The sequence below is a fragment of the Chinchilla lanigera genome, unplaced genomic scaffold (assembly GCF_000276665.1).
Source record: "Chinchilla lanigera isolate Chin_1 unplaced genomic scaffold, ChiLan1.0 scaffold00019, whole genome shotgun sequence".
Taxonomy (NCBI): Eukaryota; Metazoa; Chordata; class Mammalia; order Rodentia; family Chinchillidae; genus Chinchilla; species Chinchilla lanigera.
The window spans coordinates 19,237,986-19,257,397 of record NW_004955420.1 but is presented as its reverse complement, the minus strand read 5'-3'; the positions used below and the strand labels follow the sequence as shown (position 1 = coordinate 19,257,397).

Genomic DNA, 19,412 nt, shown 5'->3' with positions numbered 1-19,412 from the left:
AGAAATACAAATTAAGAAAACAGTTGCATTTATCGTTACAGCAAAAAAAAAAAAAAAAAAAAAAAGCCATTAGCAAAGCGCCATGCAGTACAAGGGACCTGTTTCTAAAAGGGACGTGGGTACAGACATTTGCAAGCGTGCTACATATAGAAAGGGGGCAGTAAAGCGTGCCTATTATGCAAGAAGAGGCAGGCAAAAGCTGGCTTAGGGACTTGACACTCAGGGTAAGAGTGAAAGGGTTCCTAAGAATTCACTAGACACAGAATTCTGAGAGAACTGGGGAAGTTCATGGGAGTAATCTCTGAGACACGAGCAAGCTTGGCTTGCTGGATAGGAAGGAATATCAGTGAGTGAGAGGCATGACACCACCTTCTTAAGAAGTGGAAGAGGAAGTGTGAATTTGATTTCCCACTAGCTGGTTGATGACTTTTCCATAACAAAGTAATGTGATCTAAAATTCATTTGAGAGAAATCACTTCCAGTATTGAAGAAGTGTGGGGAACATGACAACTATTGTTTGGCTAGACCCAGATTGTTGCTATTTCCCTCAGGGCTTTGCTGCCCCTAAATGAGGCTATGTATATAACACCTGTATAAATCAACTCTTTGAGAGGCCTAGTTTGAGTGCACCATCATTCTTGTTGGGATCCTGACTTACAGTTGGTTATTTTTTCTATGTATCATTGGTCTCACCTGTAGTTTCCTAGGGATCTTCTAATTCTAAATTGAATCCCTCTTTTCTCTTTTCTCTTCTCTTCCCTTCTCTTCTCTTCTCTTCTCTTCTCTTCTCTTCTCTTCTCTTCTCTTCTCTTCTCTTCTCTTCTCTCTTCTCTTCTCTTCTCTTCTCTTCTCTTCTCTTCTCTTCTCTTCTCTTCTTTCCTTTCTTTGTTGCTTGCTTGCTCTACTTATTTTCCTCTTTTCTTTTCTTCTTTCCTTCTCCTCTTTCTTCTTTTTTCTTCTCCTTCTCCCCTGCTCTTCTTCCTTTTCTTCTTCTCCTTCTTGTTCTTCCTTTTTCTTCCTTCTTGTTCTTCTTCTCCTCTTCTCCCCTTCTCCTCCTCTCCTCCCTCTTCTTCCTCTTCCTCATCCTCTTCTTCTTCTTCCTCTTCCTCTTCCTCATCCTCTTCTTCTTCTTCTTCTTCTTCTTCTTCTTCTTCTTCTTCTTCTTCTTCTTCTTCTTCTTCTTCTTCTTCTTCTTCTTCTTCCTTCTTCTTTCTTCTTTTCTTCTCTTTCCCTCTCAACAAACTATCCTTTAACAAACAGCATAATATTACTACCTTGATGGAGCATCCTTTTCTTCTCCTTGTGGGTAGTCCCAGTTGTACCAACATATACTTTTTCCTCTTTAACCAGTTTATTACTAAAATATGTATGCTGAATACATTTCTAAAGGAGCACTCCAGTTAAAAACCCAACTTTCTATAACAGAGGGCATGGAAAAGTCCAACTGGACCAAAAAAAAAGAAAAAAGAAAAAACTTTAAGTTCAGTATTTCTTGGTCACCTATGTCAGTCATTAAAAATGTCAACAGAGACAGAATTGAAAGAAAGAAGACATGAAATTTCTTTCTTTGAAAACTCAAGATCAGCAAAATCCCAGGGTTCATATTCTGAGCAATTTACAAACTCAACCATAAATAGGGGCAGTGACTGACCAAGCAGGCTAACGACAGGTATCCTGCAGGGTACAGCTGTAAATTCTGTCCGGGAACAGATATTCAATGTCACACCACTGGAAAAGTGGAACCAATCAAATGTGCAAGTAGAAAAGAATGAAAGATTTCACTCCATAGAAGTCAGCTTTGCACAGGTGTCTCTTCATGGTGCATTCCCCCCACACACTGTCTGAACACTGCTGAGGTCTGTGAGTGAGGGCATGGCAGGACGATTTCAGTAACCATCACCTGTTCCCCGGAAATGTCACCTTTGTAGATAGAGTTCTTTGTGGAGGATGAGAAGATTTCCCTCAACTCTATTATGAATTCATAATATATATATATATATGATTAGAATTCATAATACAGTATATAACATATGAATTCATACGGTATTATGAATATATATATTTTCCTCTCCCCTTGGAGTCATACAAATTTTACCTCATTGGAACAGAAAGGATTAAAAAAAAAAAAAACAGGATCATTTTGAGCATATTTATTTATCTTCTTCATGGTTAAAGAGAGCTATAGTAGCATTCACCTAGTCCATATATCCAATTATTTGAATTAAAGATTCACACAATGAGTCTTTTCTATTTTTTGGTTGATTTGGTATTTCCAAGCATGTTTTGGTACCAGGAATTGAACTCAGAACATCGAGCTTGCCAGCCAGGCACTGTGCCACTGAGCTATATCTCCGGCCCTCCAAGCATGTTTTGGACATTCCATTTTATTTTTGTTTTTATAAGGATTCTTGAATTTTTATCATTTCACTTCACTTCAAAAATCAAGCATATTTCAATATTATACTCATATGTAACTTTCTGAGAATTGAATTCCTGTAACAGTCATTTATGTAGTATTTTTCCACTCATCACTTTCCAAGTATCTTCAACAGCAGGTGAGATTAATGGCAGGGAAGTAGGGGGGGCAGTAGTGTCCTGGGGTGAAGACATCTCCCTATCCCATAGGACTTTATCATGTGTGAGAGAACTGATCTATAATGAGAGCAGAGGAGATGTACCCCCTGCGTATTCTCTCTCTAGGATTAGGACCACAACATCTATTTTGTGCATTTCAAGATAACATCATACATTCCCGTCTTGCTACTCTTTTAACAAAAGTTTAAGCATATAGTGCATTATGGTTAATCATAAATTATTGACCACCAAGCCTCTAGAGTTTATTCACATTGCTTGACCAAAAAATTATGTCCATTGATTAGGAATTCTCCATTCTGCCTCCACTGAGACCATCATAACTAGCATTTCACTCCTTGATTCTATTAAAATGACTATTTTTGACACTTTATGTGGTGAAGTCATCCAGCATTTGTCTTTCTGTGACTGTATCACAGAAAATCACACAACTGGTGTCATATCCATTCCGTCTGTGTGTAGGTCCTCCAGGTGCATCCATGTTGCTGCATATTGCAGACTTTCCTTAGGATCGAAGGCTGGGTGGTATTCCTCTGTAAGCATGCAGCATGCTTTTTACCCTTTTCCATCTGTTGATGGGCGTATAATTTGTTTCTGTATCTTGACTCTTGTGTACATTGCTGCTGTGAACATAGGTGTGCTGATACCTCTTTGAGATCTTAATTTTAATTGTTTTGGTTAAACACCCAAAAGGGATATTATTGGGTGGTACACTAGTTCCATTTTCAATTATTTGAGGGGCCTCCAAAATGTCTTCTATAATATTTGCATTATTTTGTACCCCACCAATACTGTACGAAGCTTCCAACTTCCTGTTCTGTTTTGTTTTGCTTTGTTTTTAAAAATAGGTATCCTGGCATCATGGGATGATAGCTCAGTGTGGTGTTTGTCTGTGATTTTTCATCCTAAGTAACATTTACCATGTTTTGTAGACTCGTTGGTCACTACTGTGTCTTCTATTAGAAAATATGCCTATTCTAATCCTTAATTTATTTTCTTACCAGATTTTATTTTGTTGTTATTGGTTTTACTTTCTTTTTTTTACTACTGAGTTCTAAGGATCCTTGACTGGTTTTGAAGATTAACCATTTCATGGATATGCAATCTTTAAATATTATCTGCCTTTTTATCATTTGTCTTTCTACTCTGCTGATTGTTTCCTTTGTTATACAGAGGTTTTAGTTTGACAGAGGCTCTCATTTATTTTTGTGTGTTGTTGTCTATTGGTGTCATATCCAGGAAATTGTTACCAAGGCCAGTGAAGCATTATCTCTGAGATCTCTTCCAAATATTTCAGTTCCAGGTCTTAAGTCTTTCATATTTTCAAGTCTTTAATGCAAGATTAATTGAGGGTGTAGGGTGAGAGTCCAATTTCATTCCTTTGCTTGTGGATATCCATTTTTCTCAGCACTGTTCATTGAAAAGAGCGTGCTTTTGCCAGTGTGTATTCTCACCCATGGCAAAAAGCAATCAAATTTACATGTGTGTATTCATCATTTTGGGGTTCTTCATTTTACTCCATTGATATGTGTATCTTTTAATGCAAATATGGCATTGCTTGGATTACTATAGCTTTGTAATATGTTTTGAAATCAGGAATTGTGATACCTACATACTCTGTTCTCGTGTTACATTCACAAGCTTTCTTCTTCCTTTCTGATAAAGCTTTAGCTATTAATGCCCTTTTGTGATTCTGTATGAATTTTAGAATTCTACTCTTTCTAGATACTCATTCTCTAAAAAATGTTATTGGGATTTTGATAAGCATTGCCCTAATCTGCAGATAATTTTCATAGTTGAATTTTTTTTAATCAACACCATGTCTACCATTCTATGAAAATAGACACTTTTCCACTTGTGGGGAAAGGAGGTTTTTCATTCACTGTTTTATGGTTTTCAGCATACACATATATCACCAGTATAGTTTAAGTTTTATCTTAAACTAGGAATTTTTTTTTTTTTTGATACTGTTGGAAATAGATTTTTCTCTTTAATTTTCTTCTACACTTGTTTATTTGTCTGCATAGACATGCAACTTATTTCTATGTTAGTCTTTCCCTTTTAGGGCAGATCCGTGTCTCATTTTTATTTACCATATTAATACATAAATAATAATTAGCTGTTATTAGCATTGTTCATTAGTATATTTTAATTTTGTTTCATCAGTGATAATCATCTTTTCTCTCCTTGTTTTCTACTCTAGGGCAATACTACTTCAACTGCTCCTCCAGTCGCCACCCCTGTCACAGGACATAAAAGAATGGTCATACCAAACCAACCCCCTCTAACGGCAACCAAAAAGTCTACGATGAAACCTCAGGCTTCGGCCCAGGCTGGACCCATCCCTGTGGCCCCAATTGGAACTCTCAAACCTCAGCCTCAGCCAGTCCCGGCTTCCTACACCACAGCATCCACCCCTTCAAGGCCTACCTTCAATGTGCAAGTGAAGTCAGCCCAGCCCAGCCCTCACTACACGGCTGGCCCTTCATCGGGACAAACGTATGGCCCTGGGCCCCATAGCTATAACACTCATCCAGTTCCTGTCTCTGGGCAGGGCCCACCTCCTTCAACCAGAGGAGGCACAGATTATGGGTATGTTCCACCACCAGGACTTCAGCCTGAGCCCACATATGGTTATGCCCCCAACCAAGGACGCTATTATGATCCCTATTACGCAGCAGGGCCAGGGTATGGGGGCAGAAATGACTCCGATCCTGCCTATGGTCAACAAAGTCACCCAAATACCTGGAAGCGAGAACCAGGGTACACCCCGCCTGTGGCTGGGAACCAGAACCCTACTGGCGTGTATCCAGCCACTGGTCCTAAGAAGACCTACATCACAGATCCTGTTGCAGCTTCTAGTGGACCACCGCTGCAGCAGAAGGTAAGACGCTCATCAGCATATCGGGGGAGGCAGAGGATTTACCTTACCTTAGCCTGCCTTTCCCAGAAAGCAAAGCTAAGGGCAGACTGCACGTGCTTCTCTTTTGCTTTGTTAACAAATACAACTCCAGGAAAAATGAGTGAAGTAGGTTAAAATGCAGATCCTATTTGAAGATACATTACTAACACAGCTACTGTTTATTGTCAAGTGCAACTCCTTGCTCAATTTTGAAAAATTTTCTTCCAACAAGCCATATGATCCCTAGTATATCAAGAAAATCCGTTCTGGGGAAGGGAGGGAAAATAATTTCTCTTCCAGCTGATGCATCCTATTGGTCAGAGCATCCCAGCAAGGAGAAGAAACTTCTCATACATATTGCATTGGCTTAGATACTGAACAAGAACGCAACATCTTACGCTTTAGCAGATACAAATCATTTCCACAAGTATAAGTGACAGGTGTGCAAGGTACTCCTCAAGTGAGCTGCTGTCAAGCTGTGCCCATTTCAAAGTGGTCAGAACTCAAGCAGTGTTAGTACTGTATTCTTGCTAGGGTAGAACAAGTGGCCAAAGATTTAGGAGACAAGGGATGCCCAGAGAATCAAGGTAATGCAGACACCCCGGTCATTTTCCCTTGGGAAAGGGTTGCAGTGTAATGGGACTTGTTTGTTGCTCCTTGTTTGTTTGTGTACTGATTCCCCAGTAAGACAATTCTTTTTCCACCTTTGACCCTATTAAGCACCATCTGAAAATTCAAATGAGTGATGGTTTCCTTGTGGGGTTTGGTTTAATTATCGGTACTATATGGATGCCTTTTAAGTCAACACAGTCAGTTACTTCCTCTGACTACATGTAAAATAATATTACACAGTCCACTCTTTAAATTTTAATTTTATTAATATGTATGTAAAATTGAGACACTGTTATGTATGATTCTGTTAGGAAAACATTTACATTGACTTGGAACAATTTGGTTATATTAAGCTATACTGTCCACTGTTAATTTTATGAACTATATATACCCATCAAGTATTTCTAATGAACAGTTAGCATCCAAATTGAGATGTGTCCTAACATTGGAATATGCCTTAGATTTTGAAGACTTAATACCAGAAAGAGTATCTTACTAATAATTTTGATAACCCCTTTATATTAAAATAATGTTTTGGTCATACTGAATTAGTAAAATATATTATCGAAGTTTAAACAATAGCACTAGGGATCCACACTCACTGCAGTTCAGGTTTCCCGTTAGTACTTGAACAAAGTCAATGTTGTTCCCTCTCCCCATGGCGAGAGAAACCTGTGAGAATTACTTGGGAAAAGTGAAATGAAAGAACCAGCATCCAGCCATTGCATTGGAACTGAACCCTCCTTTCCTTTTAGGTAGAGCTATCATATAGCAGAAATTTGCGAGCCCTTGATTAGCTTAAGGGTAATTTTAAGAGCTAGACTCAAGTAGAGGGTTGGGGGGGTGTTTTTTATTCTTGATCCATATTTTTGACAAGATTATCAGTTTCAGAAATTATAACAGAACTGCCATACAGGGTCTCAAATGTTTGTTTGTGCTTCATTCGTGGAGCTCCAAGTGAACACCAAGTTCCTTAAGGGTGTAGAGCTGCTCCCTAGTGGTTCTTGTGAAGAGGGAGGGAATCCATCAATCTCATTCGTGCCCACTGCATGAACGTATTCCATCCAAGTTCATTTCCCAACATAAAGATTCCAAGTTACAGTTCCAAGTGGTTTTTGCAGCATCCTCTGTTACTACGGTCTCCTTATGAAAAGAAACGTTTTGATACAAAATGGTTTGTGTTTGTCTGAGCTCATGAAGCTGCACAGCTTTTCCTTTGTGACTATCCTAGAGAGACCATTTAGAAAATAGTAAAAAAAAAAAAAATTGATATTTCACTTTACCTCACTTTTGTACAACTGCAGCAATTTATGATTACAATAAAGGTTTAGTTGGGACAGTTGCTCTCCATATTTATGTTCTAATAGGGACGCAGTTTTTGCTTGGCTCAAAGAAAGCTCCATGGAAGGATCAGTGATACTCCTAAGGGAAAGACAGAGATGATCTCTGAGGTCCCTCGTGAGTGCTATTACCCCACATGTGGAACCAGACATGAGAGAAAACAAAACTATGTCTCCGTGGAGGGAATTATTTGGTGAGGAGTACAGAGCCACTCTTCAAATGCTCCGTTGTCCAATGATGACACGGAATACTTTAGACAGTCCTGGAGCCAATCCACTGGACAGGGAACAAGAATGCCCATTGCAAAGCCTGCATCTAAGGCGTTCTGTTCAGCCGCATTATTAGCATTTGGTCTGTCCTCACCACCCCACTTAGGGTGATGGAACAGATTTTTTATTACCCACTCACAAGAAGTCATGCAATTTTACGCTGCCTCTATTTGAGTAAGATAATTATCCAAAATGATTTATTGCGCTATTCCAGAGCTTAGATATCGGCAGATTCCATGCCAGTTTAAAAATTGTGAAATGTGTGCTTTTCATCATCGTAGTGTTTTCACATCCTACTCAACTGTGCATTTTAAGAATGAAAATCAAATTATGTACCTTTTTGCTATGATTATTAAAGCAAGCGTTTAGAGGTTGATAGTTAGCATCCGTCTGTGCTTTGGGAAAGGGGGCAGAGACAACGCTCCAGGACATATTCCTTGTGTTGGCGCACTGACGGATGAGGCGGGCACTGTCACAGTCGATCTTTGAGTAGAACAGTGCCGCACTCAACTGCACCTCTACACAGAGGACTCTGCTGTTTCCTCTTGGCTTTATGCAGCTTAATGGCATGACTGCAGGTTTGAAGAATGAGTTCCTGCTAATTCCTACCCTGTTTCTTCCTGCACATTCCTCTTTCAATTTGAGGAAAACCACCAGACCTCTGTATGCGTGCTTTCAACCTCAGTAAAGTGAAACATCGTCTTCACTAATTAATTAATGATTGCAAAGGGCTTGGAAATTTCCAAGGGCTGAATAATTGCCAACCCCTGGCTTTGTTTATTGCTCATTTTATAGTGACCAATGGAAAAGTTATCTTTGCGTCTTGAAACAATGTTCTTTCATTGCACTGAGAATTTCTGGGAAATTTGGCATTAAACTTACTGAGGAAAAACTTTTTAAGAAAATAAAAATACATCTTGCTTATAGTTCAGGTTAGCTGCTTTAATTTTCCTACATGGCAGTGTTATAAAAGAAGAGCAAGAAGGATTATATTTGTGTTACCATAATGTGCTGAGCCGTGAACTTGCATGCTACTGTAAGCCATAATGTATTTCCTATAACATCTGAGTTAAGTTCCTTGAAAAATATTGTTATAAGCAAGTCTTTAGAAGGGAGAAATGTTCCCTTCTCACTGGAAATCCCTTTTAAGACACAGAAGAATCTTTGTGCTGGTTTGGAAACCTTAGTGTTAATTCTGTGCCTTTCCTGTGAAATAGGATGTGTATTTTATGTAATATTTGGTTAAGGACTTTTAAATGCGACTTTAGTGCCATTTCCTTATCATAAAACCAGGTCAAGGGTAGCTGGCCTCAGTTCTCTTCCAGGGACAGTAATGTACCGCATAGTACAGACCAGCTCTGGGGCTGTGTACCCGAGAAAAGCCAGAAAATTCACTGCACTCAGAGTGGTGCTTACGCTAAATTCTAACAGCATTTCTTATTAAAATTCCTTGGAAAATTATTAAGAACGATAGGAACCTAAAGATCAACACCCTATCTCTCTGTAAATGTAATACAAAGTGTTTTTTCTCCAGAGTGAGAACAGATCATTGCTTTTCCTTGGAATTTGAGGTTTGGGGGAAATATTTTGTGATTCAGACAACTGTTGAGCTCATGGCTAACGGGACTCCCAGACTGTAATTTTTGTTAAGATTAAAAAAATAAGATTAAGAAACAGTTGAGAGTGTTGATATACTAGCATTTTGTACATTGCCCTAAAATCGGGATATTTAAAGTTGTTCAACATGTAAGCTGGTGCATTATAGGAAGTTGCTGGCAATTGAAAGAGAACCATCTTTATGGTAATCCCTATGCTAAACATCTCAGCTTTAGAGTCAGAGCAATGAAAAACAAGAGTTGTTAGGATGCGGAGAGAGATGGATACTGACATCCACCTCAGGTCAGTTGCTAATACCCGCTTATGTGTGAACAAGGAGAATGCGAGAGATTCCCTGAGCAGGCCAGGGGCAGTAATACTAGTGATTCCTCTTTGGACAGAACTTTCTGGTTTTCACATCCCTTCATGGGTGTGACATATGTTCACAGTAAGCACGTATGGAGGTTTTATCTCTTACTGAGCAGGGTTCAAAGACTCAGCCACGAGTTCTTACCTAAGGCCATAGGTCAGCTTCCTGGAGAGCTACAACTCCCAGTCAGAGCTTCTGAGCATCGTCCCTGTTCTTTGGCTGTGGCAGTTCGCCCGATGTTTGCATGATTTAGTGTCTGGGTTGCAGAAACTCCACATCAGCATCATTGTACAGGGCTCTGCAATGTGTATGAGATCAGCACCCAGGGGGGAAACACCCAATAAACCCCTGTAGTGAGGCTTCCTGGTCCCCTTAACCCATATATTATTTGTCCCCAGAATCTTTTTCATTTCACTAAGTCTCAAAACTATTTTTTTATCTAATTCTCATGTAATTGCCCTCATTTCTCACTTCACCACTGAAGTAGCCTCTTAATGTCTCTTTCTCTAACCAGTCTCCATACCCATTCATGTTCTGCATACTACTGGGTCAATCTTTTTATGGTGCAACTCTGTCCTTGTCAGTAATTGCTTTTCTCAAATGTTAACAATTTTTCAAACAACTGGGTGTGGTGGTGCACCCCTGTATTCCCAGCAATTTTGGAGGCTGAGACAAGTGAACCACAAGCTCTAGCCAAGCCTGGGTTTAGCAAGAGCCAATCTCTAAATAAAAAAAGGGGTTGTGGATGAAGCTCAGGTCCTGGATTCAATCCCCAGTGCCACATCCCCAGGGCTTGCCTGTACTATGCGGTATATTACTATCCCTGGAATAGAGCAGAAAAAGAAGAGGAAGGAGGACAAGAAAGAGGAAAAAATGGCAGATGAAAAAGAGAAGAGAGGGAGAGGGAAGAAGAGGAGAGACCAAGAGAGAGAGGAGAAAGAAAAGAAAGAAAGAAAGAAAGAAAGAAAGAAAGAAAGAAAGAAAGAAAGAAAGAAAGAAAGAAGAAAGAAAGAAGAAAGAAAGAAAGAAAAAGAAAGAAAGAAGAAAGAAAAAAGAAAGAAAAAAGAAAGAGAAAGAGAGAAGGAAGAAAGAAAGAAAAGAAAAAAGGAAAGCAAAGAAAAGAAGTTTTCCTCACTCAGTTATTGAATATGTTGAAACTCCCAATGGACTTCCTAGGTTTATCTTTCCCTTTGAGTATCTCTTTCAAGAAGATTTATCTTCTTCTTAAAATCTAATTGCAAATTATTTCATCCTTCTGGAAGTTTTCATACTTTTATTATACTAGAAATATTTAGGTAAGTGTTTCCAAAAAAAAATGCCCTGGCATGTAGAAGACTCTCACTTTAGGTGATATAGGTGCTATCTTAAAACTTTGCATCCCCAGAGTAACTAACATTATACATAATACATTGTTGTTTAATACAACTGTGTAAAGAAATTTCTTTTATTCTTCTAAAATAAATAATAATTCCTGCTTCAGGATTTCTTTTTTTTTTTCCAGTACCAGGAATCAAACTCATGACCTCATGCTTGCTAAGCAGGCACTGTGCCACTGAGCTAAATCCCCAGCCCCCCTGCTTCAGAATATAGCAGATGTTTTAGCAAAAAATCTAATCCATTGGATGTATTCCATCCAATGGATTTAGTGACCTCAATAACACAAGCATTGTCATATTATCAACCCAATATGCAAAGTAGGTGGATAGTATTTCACTCTCTATTAGTTTCTTTTAACTTATTATTGTTGATATAATAATATACATTTCATTAAAGTTATCCCTAAGCATTTCATATTTTTGGATTCTGTTGTTAATGGCATTTTAAAACTTCAGTTTGGAATATTATCAGCCTATAGAAATATAAATGATTTTTATATATTAGACTTGAATCCTGTGACTTTGTTAAACTTATTTTACTATCTTGATTAAGATTCCTTAAGCTTTTCTACCTGATCATTTCATCTGCAAATTACTGATTGGATGTTCTATTTCCTTTATGGATAAGAGTCTATGCATTACCTTCCTGTGCATGAAGGATCAGCTGCGTGATTGACAAAATTGTAAGGGGCTGGGGATTTTGCTTAGGGCCCACCCGGGGAAAATAAAGGGCTGTGGGTTTTTTTAAAAAAAAAAGAAAAAAAAAAAAAAAAAAAAAATTGTATTCTACATGTTTGCAGGATGTAAATTGAAACACATAAGAAACACTTAACTGCCCCTTTGGCTGACCTAGTGAGACTGTCAGACGTGGAAGCAACTCTTAGAATCATTCGCTGTGGTCGAGAAATCTGAGCTCTGAGGTGCTATCTAAGCTGAAAGACGTGTGTCATTGACAAGTGGCACACTTGAGTGGAAAACTAAGTCTGATTTCTGTATCACTCAGCTCTTTGCCACGTTGCTTCAGGATAGTTTCAGGCAGGTTAGGTCAGGAGTAAGTGATCTCTAAGAGGTGTAATAATGACTATTGCCAAGTTGAACTTGCCTACTTGATTCATGCACCTGTATTCTCTTCTGTAAGGCCTCTTTAGTAATGGAATATGGCTCCTAGTCTACAGTTTTTCCTGTGAAAAGACTTCATCTTAGGTCCTCTGTGATTCTGACACTGTCACATTCTCTCCCACCTTCCTGATTTTAAATGTTTCTTTGTACGCTAAGAAATAGTCTGTCACTGGTATTTATTCATCCAAACTTTATCATATATGTGTTGAGGTAGTTAACATATCCCAGGTCTTTAATGTTTGTTTTTTTTTTTTAAAATAAATCATTTTAACGGAAGATTCTGGTAATGTGTGATTCTTTTTGGTTCTCAAAAAGAGAAAACGTTCATCACTTTGAATTTGTTGTTTTGTTTTATTGTAACTACCTGACTTATTGCTATATCCCTTTGGGCATCACATTTCCTTCTTGTCATCTCTAAACACTCATACTTTCCTATTTCAGGGAAAAGAGTATAGTTGATCTTTTCTGCAGCAACTGATATTTTACCACGATTGATGTAGAATCATCAGTAGTGAATATGAATGCTTTGAAATACTTTGCTTCTAGAGTATTAGGAGATTTCCAATAGTGAATGTTAAATGTTCATTTTCAAAAGTCATTGGCCCACTAACAAAAATGTTCTTGTTATTTTATCTCTTGTTTTCTGAAGGATGGAAAATCCAACTTTTTGAAATATTCTTAGGAAATAATATGGTGTTTGCTCTCTTTCATCCTTGGAATTCAAGAAATGTTCTTTAAAAAATACAGTTAGGTTTATTTCAGAAGATTGCTTACTTAAAATTTTACATGTTTTAAATGTATAACAATATGTTTTATGTGACATTATATTACATTTTTATAACATTTTTATAATCTCTTATACACTTACCAAACACTTTCATATATGGTGAAAATTCCATATATTCAGAGGTACTGTTTCTAGTATCCCACTGACACCAAACACCAGAGACTCAAAACTTAGGTTTTCTCCCTAAGATCAGCCTAGTGTTCTTTCCTTTCTGTGAGTTGTATTTCTAAAATTTAGCATTTTTAAACATTACTCATAACTCAAGACTCAGTCAAGATTATATCAAGAGATAAGGAGTTGAAATTATACCCTAAATTTAAATTTAAGAAAATAGGCCCTTTTTGATTCAGTCTCTATAAATATTTGATGTATTTATATCTCCTCAACTATAGAAACATTCTTTCTGATGTGCATTTAAGCACTATTGTGAAATGAAAGAATAAGGGACAGGTGTGCTTGTTATACTATTTATAGATCTACCCATTACCTATTTCTCATTTTTTGTGGTGTGCAAATGCCATCGTCAGCATCCACTTGGATGCTATGTTATTCAGCTTTCTGTAAATTTAACAAATACTTGATACAATCACCTTATAGAAGCCAGGTTTACTTTCCTCATAGTTTTGGAGGTTTCAGTCCATGGGGATTTGCTTCATTGCTTTTGCCTCACTGGCATGAGACAGTCCATGCGCATCATGGGAGGGACCACAGAACAGAGCAAAGCTGGTCACCTCATGGCCAAGATAAGAAAAAGAAAGGAGGAAGAGAGCAGGTTTCACAGCCTCTTGCTAGGGAGTGTCTCCAATGACCTAAAGACCTCCCCTAGGCTCCAGAGCCTTTAGCACTCATTAGCAGTAAACTGTGGACCAAGTCTTAAACATGCAAGTATTGGTAGGACAGGTCAGCCCCAAATTATAGAGTATGGTGTTTCAATCATAAAGTTTCCCAGAGGAAACAAGCCCCTACTTTTTTTTTTGGTGGTCCTGGAGATTGAACCCACAGCCTTTCCTGAGGTATATTCTCATACCTTTTGCACATTTTAAAAAAAATTTTGAGAAAGCATCTTGCTAAATTGCCCAGGCTGAGTTTGACTTTCAGTCTTCCTGTCTCAGCTTCTCAAAGCACTGATATAACTGATTTATGTGCCATTATCCATGCCTAGGAAACCCTGTTTTTAATCCCGTTACCCACTGCATCCAAAGAATATACAGATTTGTCTTGTAGTCTCTATAGGAAGCAGTTGTGCTGGTGGTCTCTGCAAGGACAGGAAAATGAGAATTGGAGATTACAGGAAGGCAGCCTGGGCAGTGTGGACCATGGCTCCGCAGACTATAGGCCACTCTCAATGGCTATTTGCTTTTGTAAGCAATGCTTAATGGAAACTCATCCATTTTCAGCTAGTATGTGTTATTTCTGGATCTTCCCACACTAAAAGATTAGAGGGGGCTACAGAAACTATATGGCTTGTAAAGCTCAATATATGTTGTACATGCTCTGTGCGGAAAAAGTTTCCCAACTCCTTATGTAAAATATGGGAAGCACTTTTCAAAGTCTAGATTTGCATTAAAATTTCTTGAACGTCCCTTAACTGTTCCAGGTTATCTAGTAGATCTTGAATCCTGAACTGGTGTGTGTTGCAATATTTCTCATAGCTTTTTAAAATTTATTATAATATGTATGCACTGTTATGGTTTGTGTCTGGATGTCCCCCCAAAGCATCATGCTGTCATGGGAGTGGGCTTCCAGAGTTTATGACTGATTCATGCTGTCATGGGAGTGGGCTTCCAGAGTTTATGACTGATTCATGGGTGTGAGTGCTATAACTGCCCTGGGGCGAGTAGTCTGCATGTAATATCAGGTAGGGAAAGAGGCTTGCTCCCCGCTTTTCCCCTCTCCTCCCCTTGTGCTCTTGTTGCTTTTGCTGTCTTCTGCTGCCATGAATTGTTGCTTCTCTGCCATGCTACCCTGCCTTGCAGCCAGCTGATTGCTGACTAAAACTTCCACAGACTGTGAGCTAAATAAGCCTTTTCCTCTTTAATTTGGGACATGGGGTATTTGGTCTCAGCAACAAGAGAAAAAGTAACCAAAACATGCACTCTATTGGGTATTTTCTTATGTAATACATTACTGAGATAATTTGCATTTAACAAAATTTATGCTTTTAAAATGTATGGTTAATTTTCCATGTCCTAACAGTCATAAAGCCATCATCACAATTCCCTCAGCTCAGAAAGAAGCCCTGTGTCCATTAGCGGTCACTTTCCATTTTCCCCAAACTCTCCAACTATAGATAACTACTCACATGTGATGTCTATATATTTACCAATTCCAGACAGTTTGAAATCATACCAGTATATGGCCTTATGTTACTGGATTCTTTAAACTAACGTTTTCTAGTTCTATCCAAGTGTTAGTATGTAAGTGTACTCTGATTCTTTTTATTGTCAAATAATATTTATTATGTGGATATGCTACATTACGTTTATCCTTTAATAAGTTGATGGCATTTGAGGTTTTCCTACTGTTTAGCTATTCTGTTAGTGTTTGAGTAGAAGTTTTCTCTGGAAATGTGTTTTTAGTTGTCCTGATGATAGGCCTGGTAGTGGAACTGCTGTGTGATGGTACTGTAATATTCAGTGTTTGAGGGCTTCTAGAGTTCATTCCAAAGCAGTAACATACGTTCCCACCAGCGGTGCATGAGGGTCCAAGTTTCTTTACATCTTCTAAACTCATTAGGTTTTAATCGAGTTTTATGTCCATCTGTCTGAACAGAAACCTGGCTCTTCAGGAATAAAAGCCATACCTATTGAATTTTATGTTGTGAGGACCTAACATAATACCTTTAATGCACCATGCTCTCCTAAATGAATAATTAAATTAATTATTAAGTAAATTGGTATGAATCTGTGAACTTCTTATGAGCATTTTAATGTTTTTACCAGATTTGTTTTTTAATTCTCAGTGCGTCTAGCGATGTTCTTGGTTTCTTTTGCCCTTCCCGTGCCAGTTTATATTACTAACAGATTAATCTTCATTTAAGTGCAGTCTATTTTTGTCACTACAGTTGATTTTCCAGCCTACATCTTTGTAGTGCTTCTGTCTTTTTCTGTGGTCTGTTGGAGACTTTTTTGGCTCCATCTAGCCTCACACAATAAAGTTGATTTCATCACCAGGGGCTATTGATGGAAATATTACTTCCCAATCTCCACCCCACGCCTGCCCCTGTTGCACAAGTTATTGTCCTGTCCAAAACTGGTCATCTAGCTCTTATAGGACCACAGATCTGCAGCACAAGTTCATTCTTACCTCTTTCACATAGCAGATGTTTTCATCTTTCTTTAAATGTAGTTAAAATCTGACCACTTCTATCTTCATCACTGCCTGTACCCTGGATTGAGCTGCATCCCAGCTCACCTCCTTATCACATCTGCTTCCTTTTCCTCTGTGCCTTCCATTCTCATCCTCTTCTGACCCTTCTTTCTCATCCCAGGGTCATCCTGTGTAAGTCATATTATTTCAGTGTCCTGCTCCTAACCTTCCCATGGCTTTTCATCTTAGGCTGAGGAAAAGCCAGTACTGCGCTAACATGTTATATAGTTGAATAATTCGTTCTTTATTCCTTTCTGCTAGAAGGTAAGGGTCACAAGAGCAGGAAACTCTGGCTTTTCTTTTAACTGCTATGTAGCAAACAATACCTGGCAAGTAGTCAGCTCTCAGAAAAGATGCAATTAATGAGTGAGCAAGTGCTAGTATCAGAATCGTCCACTCTGAGAACAGTTTATCCAAACAACTGCAGTGGTGTGACAGTGGCTTTTGCTACATGGATAAGAATACAAAGCCCTCGTGCTCCACTGTACATGGCATCCACTTCATGTATGATTTCCCCCATTTTGTTTTCACCCATATTCTGCTACCGAAGCATCCAGCCCTCCCTTGAGCCCTCTGTGCTGTGAGTTCCAGTTCCCAGCTACAAGAAAAATCATGACCTCAAACGTGATGACAGATGTCAATTATTCTCGTCCTTAGCAAGGCTTTGGCTCATAATTGAGACTAAAAATTTCAGTGATAGATGGTCTTGTTCAATGTGGATGATTTTTATCAGGTATTGTGCTAAGCATGGATCAGCTCACATAGTCTTCTCATTAGCACCTTCAGGTAGATATTGTTACAATTTTCATTTCTCAGGTAAAGAGATTGGTACTTGGAAATATGAAGTAGTTTGCCCAATCCAGAAACTGTTTTATGAACTTTCATAAATATAAACAAAGTCGAATGTTACAACTAAACAGAACAATTTTATTAGATGCCAGCACATGTTTCATGTGATCATTCGTTTAAAAAAGTATATTCAACTCCTATTTGTCAGTGCTTTGGTTATATTCATTGTCTTGATAAAACTGTGTTCTTGAAACTTACATGCCAACATAGACAAGGTATCTAAAAGTGACCTTGACTTAAGACAACTGTCTTACATGTGTTATATATTCCTTGTCCTTTTAGTCTAGTTTTAAACCTCCGTATATGATAATTAACTTCATACAGTTAAATGAATCTGATGCTAAAAAAATAAAAAGGGCATGGAGAGAAGGGGAAAAGAATTTAAATTTGTTGTGTACAAGTACCAATTTTGTGTGGTGAGTGCAATCCTTATGTACTGCAAATGTGTACTAAGAAATGTCAAAACATTTTTTAAAATAAAAAAGAAAAAGTAAATAATCAACAGATCTAGTTCTTTGGAAAATCCAATAAAACAGACATCAATCAGGAAAAAATGCTTTATATTCTAATAGTGTTTTCCAGAGAGAGACAACAGGGCATAATTTCAGGCAGTTTTCCTTACTCTGAATCATCATAAAAACGTTTTAATAATTAGATTGTGACTGATTCAGGTAGCCTACTCAGGGAAAGTCTTTGAAGAGATGCCATCTGAGCCAAAACTTTAATGATGTAAAGAGCCAACTCTTGTAAGACCTGAATGAAGAATATTCCTAGTCAAGGACAACAAGGATGAGTCCTCTGAAGTTGGTGTTTACAAGAATAAAAGGAAAGTCAGGGTGGCTGCAACAGTCAGTGGAGGAGAATAGAATGTAATAATGGAGAGCTAAGATACAGGCCCTGGTAAGTAGGTTTTCATTCATTTTAAGTGAGATGCAAATCTACTGGAGTGCTTTTAGTGAAGGAGAGCTGTGCTCTGATTTTGTGTTGAGATGACCCCAGCAACTGTGTGAGACCGAAGTGAATAATGAAAGATCTGTTAACTTCTGATGTACCAGTGGTTTTCCTTATGACTATCAAAGAAATGAGCTTCTGAACCTTATCTGTAAATACAAGAGCTTTGATATTAAGAAATGTCCAAGTATGAATGATCATAATCCTAGAGCTTATATCCCCAAATTCCTACACTCATGAATTAAGCAGGATCTCAGCATCCACCTATAAGGTTAGTGGAAGAGTATACTTGTTGGATGAATGTGAAAACATAGACTATAGAGTACTCGTTCTCTCATCAGTGCCTGGAAATGTTTTCTAAGACAAGCCTTTGTGAAAGCAATCGTGATTCAAGAATTGCATTTGGGGCACGAATTAGAAGTTTTAAAAAATCTTCAGATTTTAATTACTCTTGCAGAAATGTAGCATGGCAGCACTATTTTCCAGGTCATGTGAGCCATTAAAAATTGCATCCTCTGGGGGCTGGGGATTTAGCTCAGCGGCACAGCGCCTGCCTGCCAAGCGCAAGGTTGTGAGTTTGGTTCCCGGTACCGGAAAAAAAAACCAAAACCCAAACCAAAAACAAAACAAAACAAAAAAAAATTGCATCCTCTGAAGTTGGGAATGGCATGGACCTGGATGGAGGATGAAGGTTTTTCAGTTTCTATCTTTATGATGAGGTCAGCGGGTTAATGGGAGTGCTATTCCAAGCATACTGGGAATTCTGTTGGTCTTCTCAGCCAGTAATCGCCCCTGATGACAACATCATGTAACCAATAAGAAGACATTAATAGCATCTTTTCTCCAAGACTTCCTGCTTGCATGATCACCCGGACCTGTGCTCTTGCCATTGTCATGACTTTTCTCCACCCCACTTTCTCCACCCATGTGTGCCCTCTGTCTTCTGCTGACTTTTGTGATACTCTGTAGTATCTTCATGGAAGTGTCCAGTAGTGTACCTCAGTAGCAACCTCCTTTCCCAGTGCTCACACTGGGGCATCTTAAAAACTTTCTCTGTACCTCGTAATCTGCATTCCAACCAGTTCTCCTTGGTTGGGAACAACGTATTGGAGCCGTACTGTTTATATAATTAACGCATCTAAATATACATGAGTAATTTTTCCAAAAAAAGTTGACTAGATATACAGGTGTATCAGTCAGGGTTTACTAGAGGAACAGATATAATACAAGATAAACAAATGTACAAGGAATTACAAGTTTGGCTTACAATGGTCAGCTA

At 38.4% G+C, this 19,412-nt stretch overlaps 1 protein-coding gene across 2 annotated transcripts in view; it reads left to right on the top strand.

Annotated features, from left to right (window-relative positions):
* The window catches only part of Lpp (LIM domain containing preferred translocation partner in lipoma), a 619,705-nt gene that overhangs the window by 376,705 nt on the left and 223,588 nt on the right, over positions 1-19,412 (top strand). For both annotated transcript variants that reach the window (XM_005383241.2, XM_005383243.2), the window contains one exon: positions 4,796-5,476. In XM_005383241.2, coding sequence (XP_005383298.1) covers positions 4,796-5,476 — 681 coding nt within the window. The remainder of the gene's footprint in view (positions 1-4,795; positions 5,477-19,412) is intronic.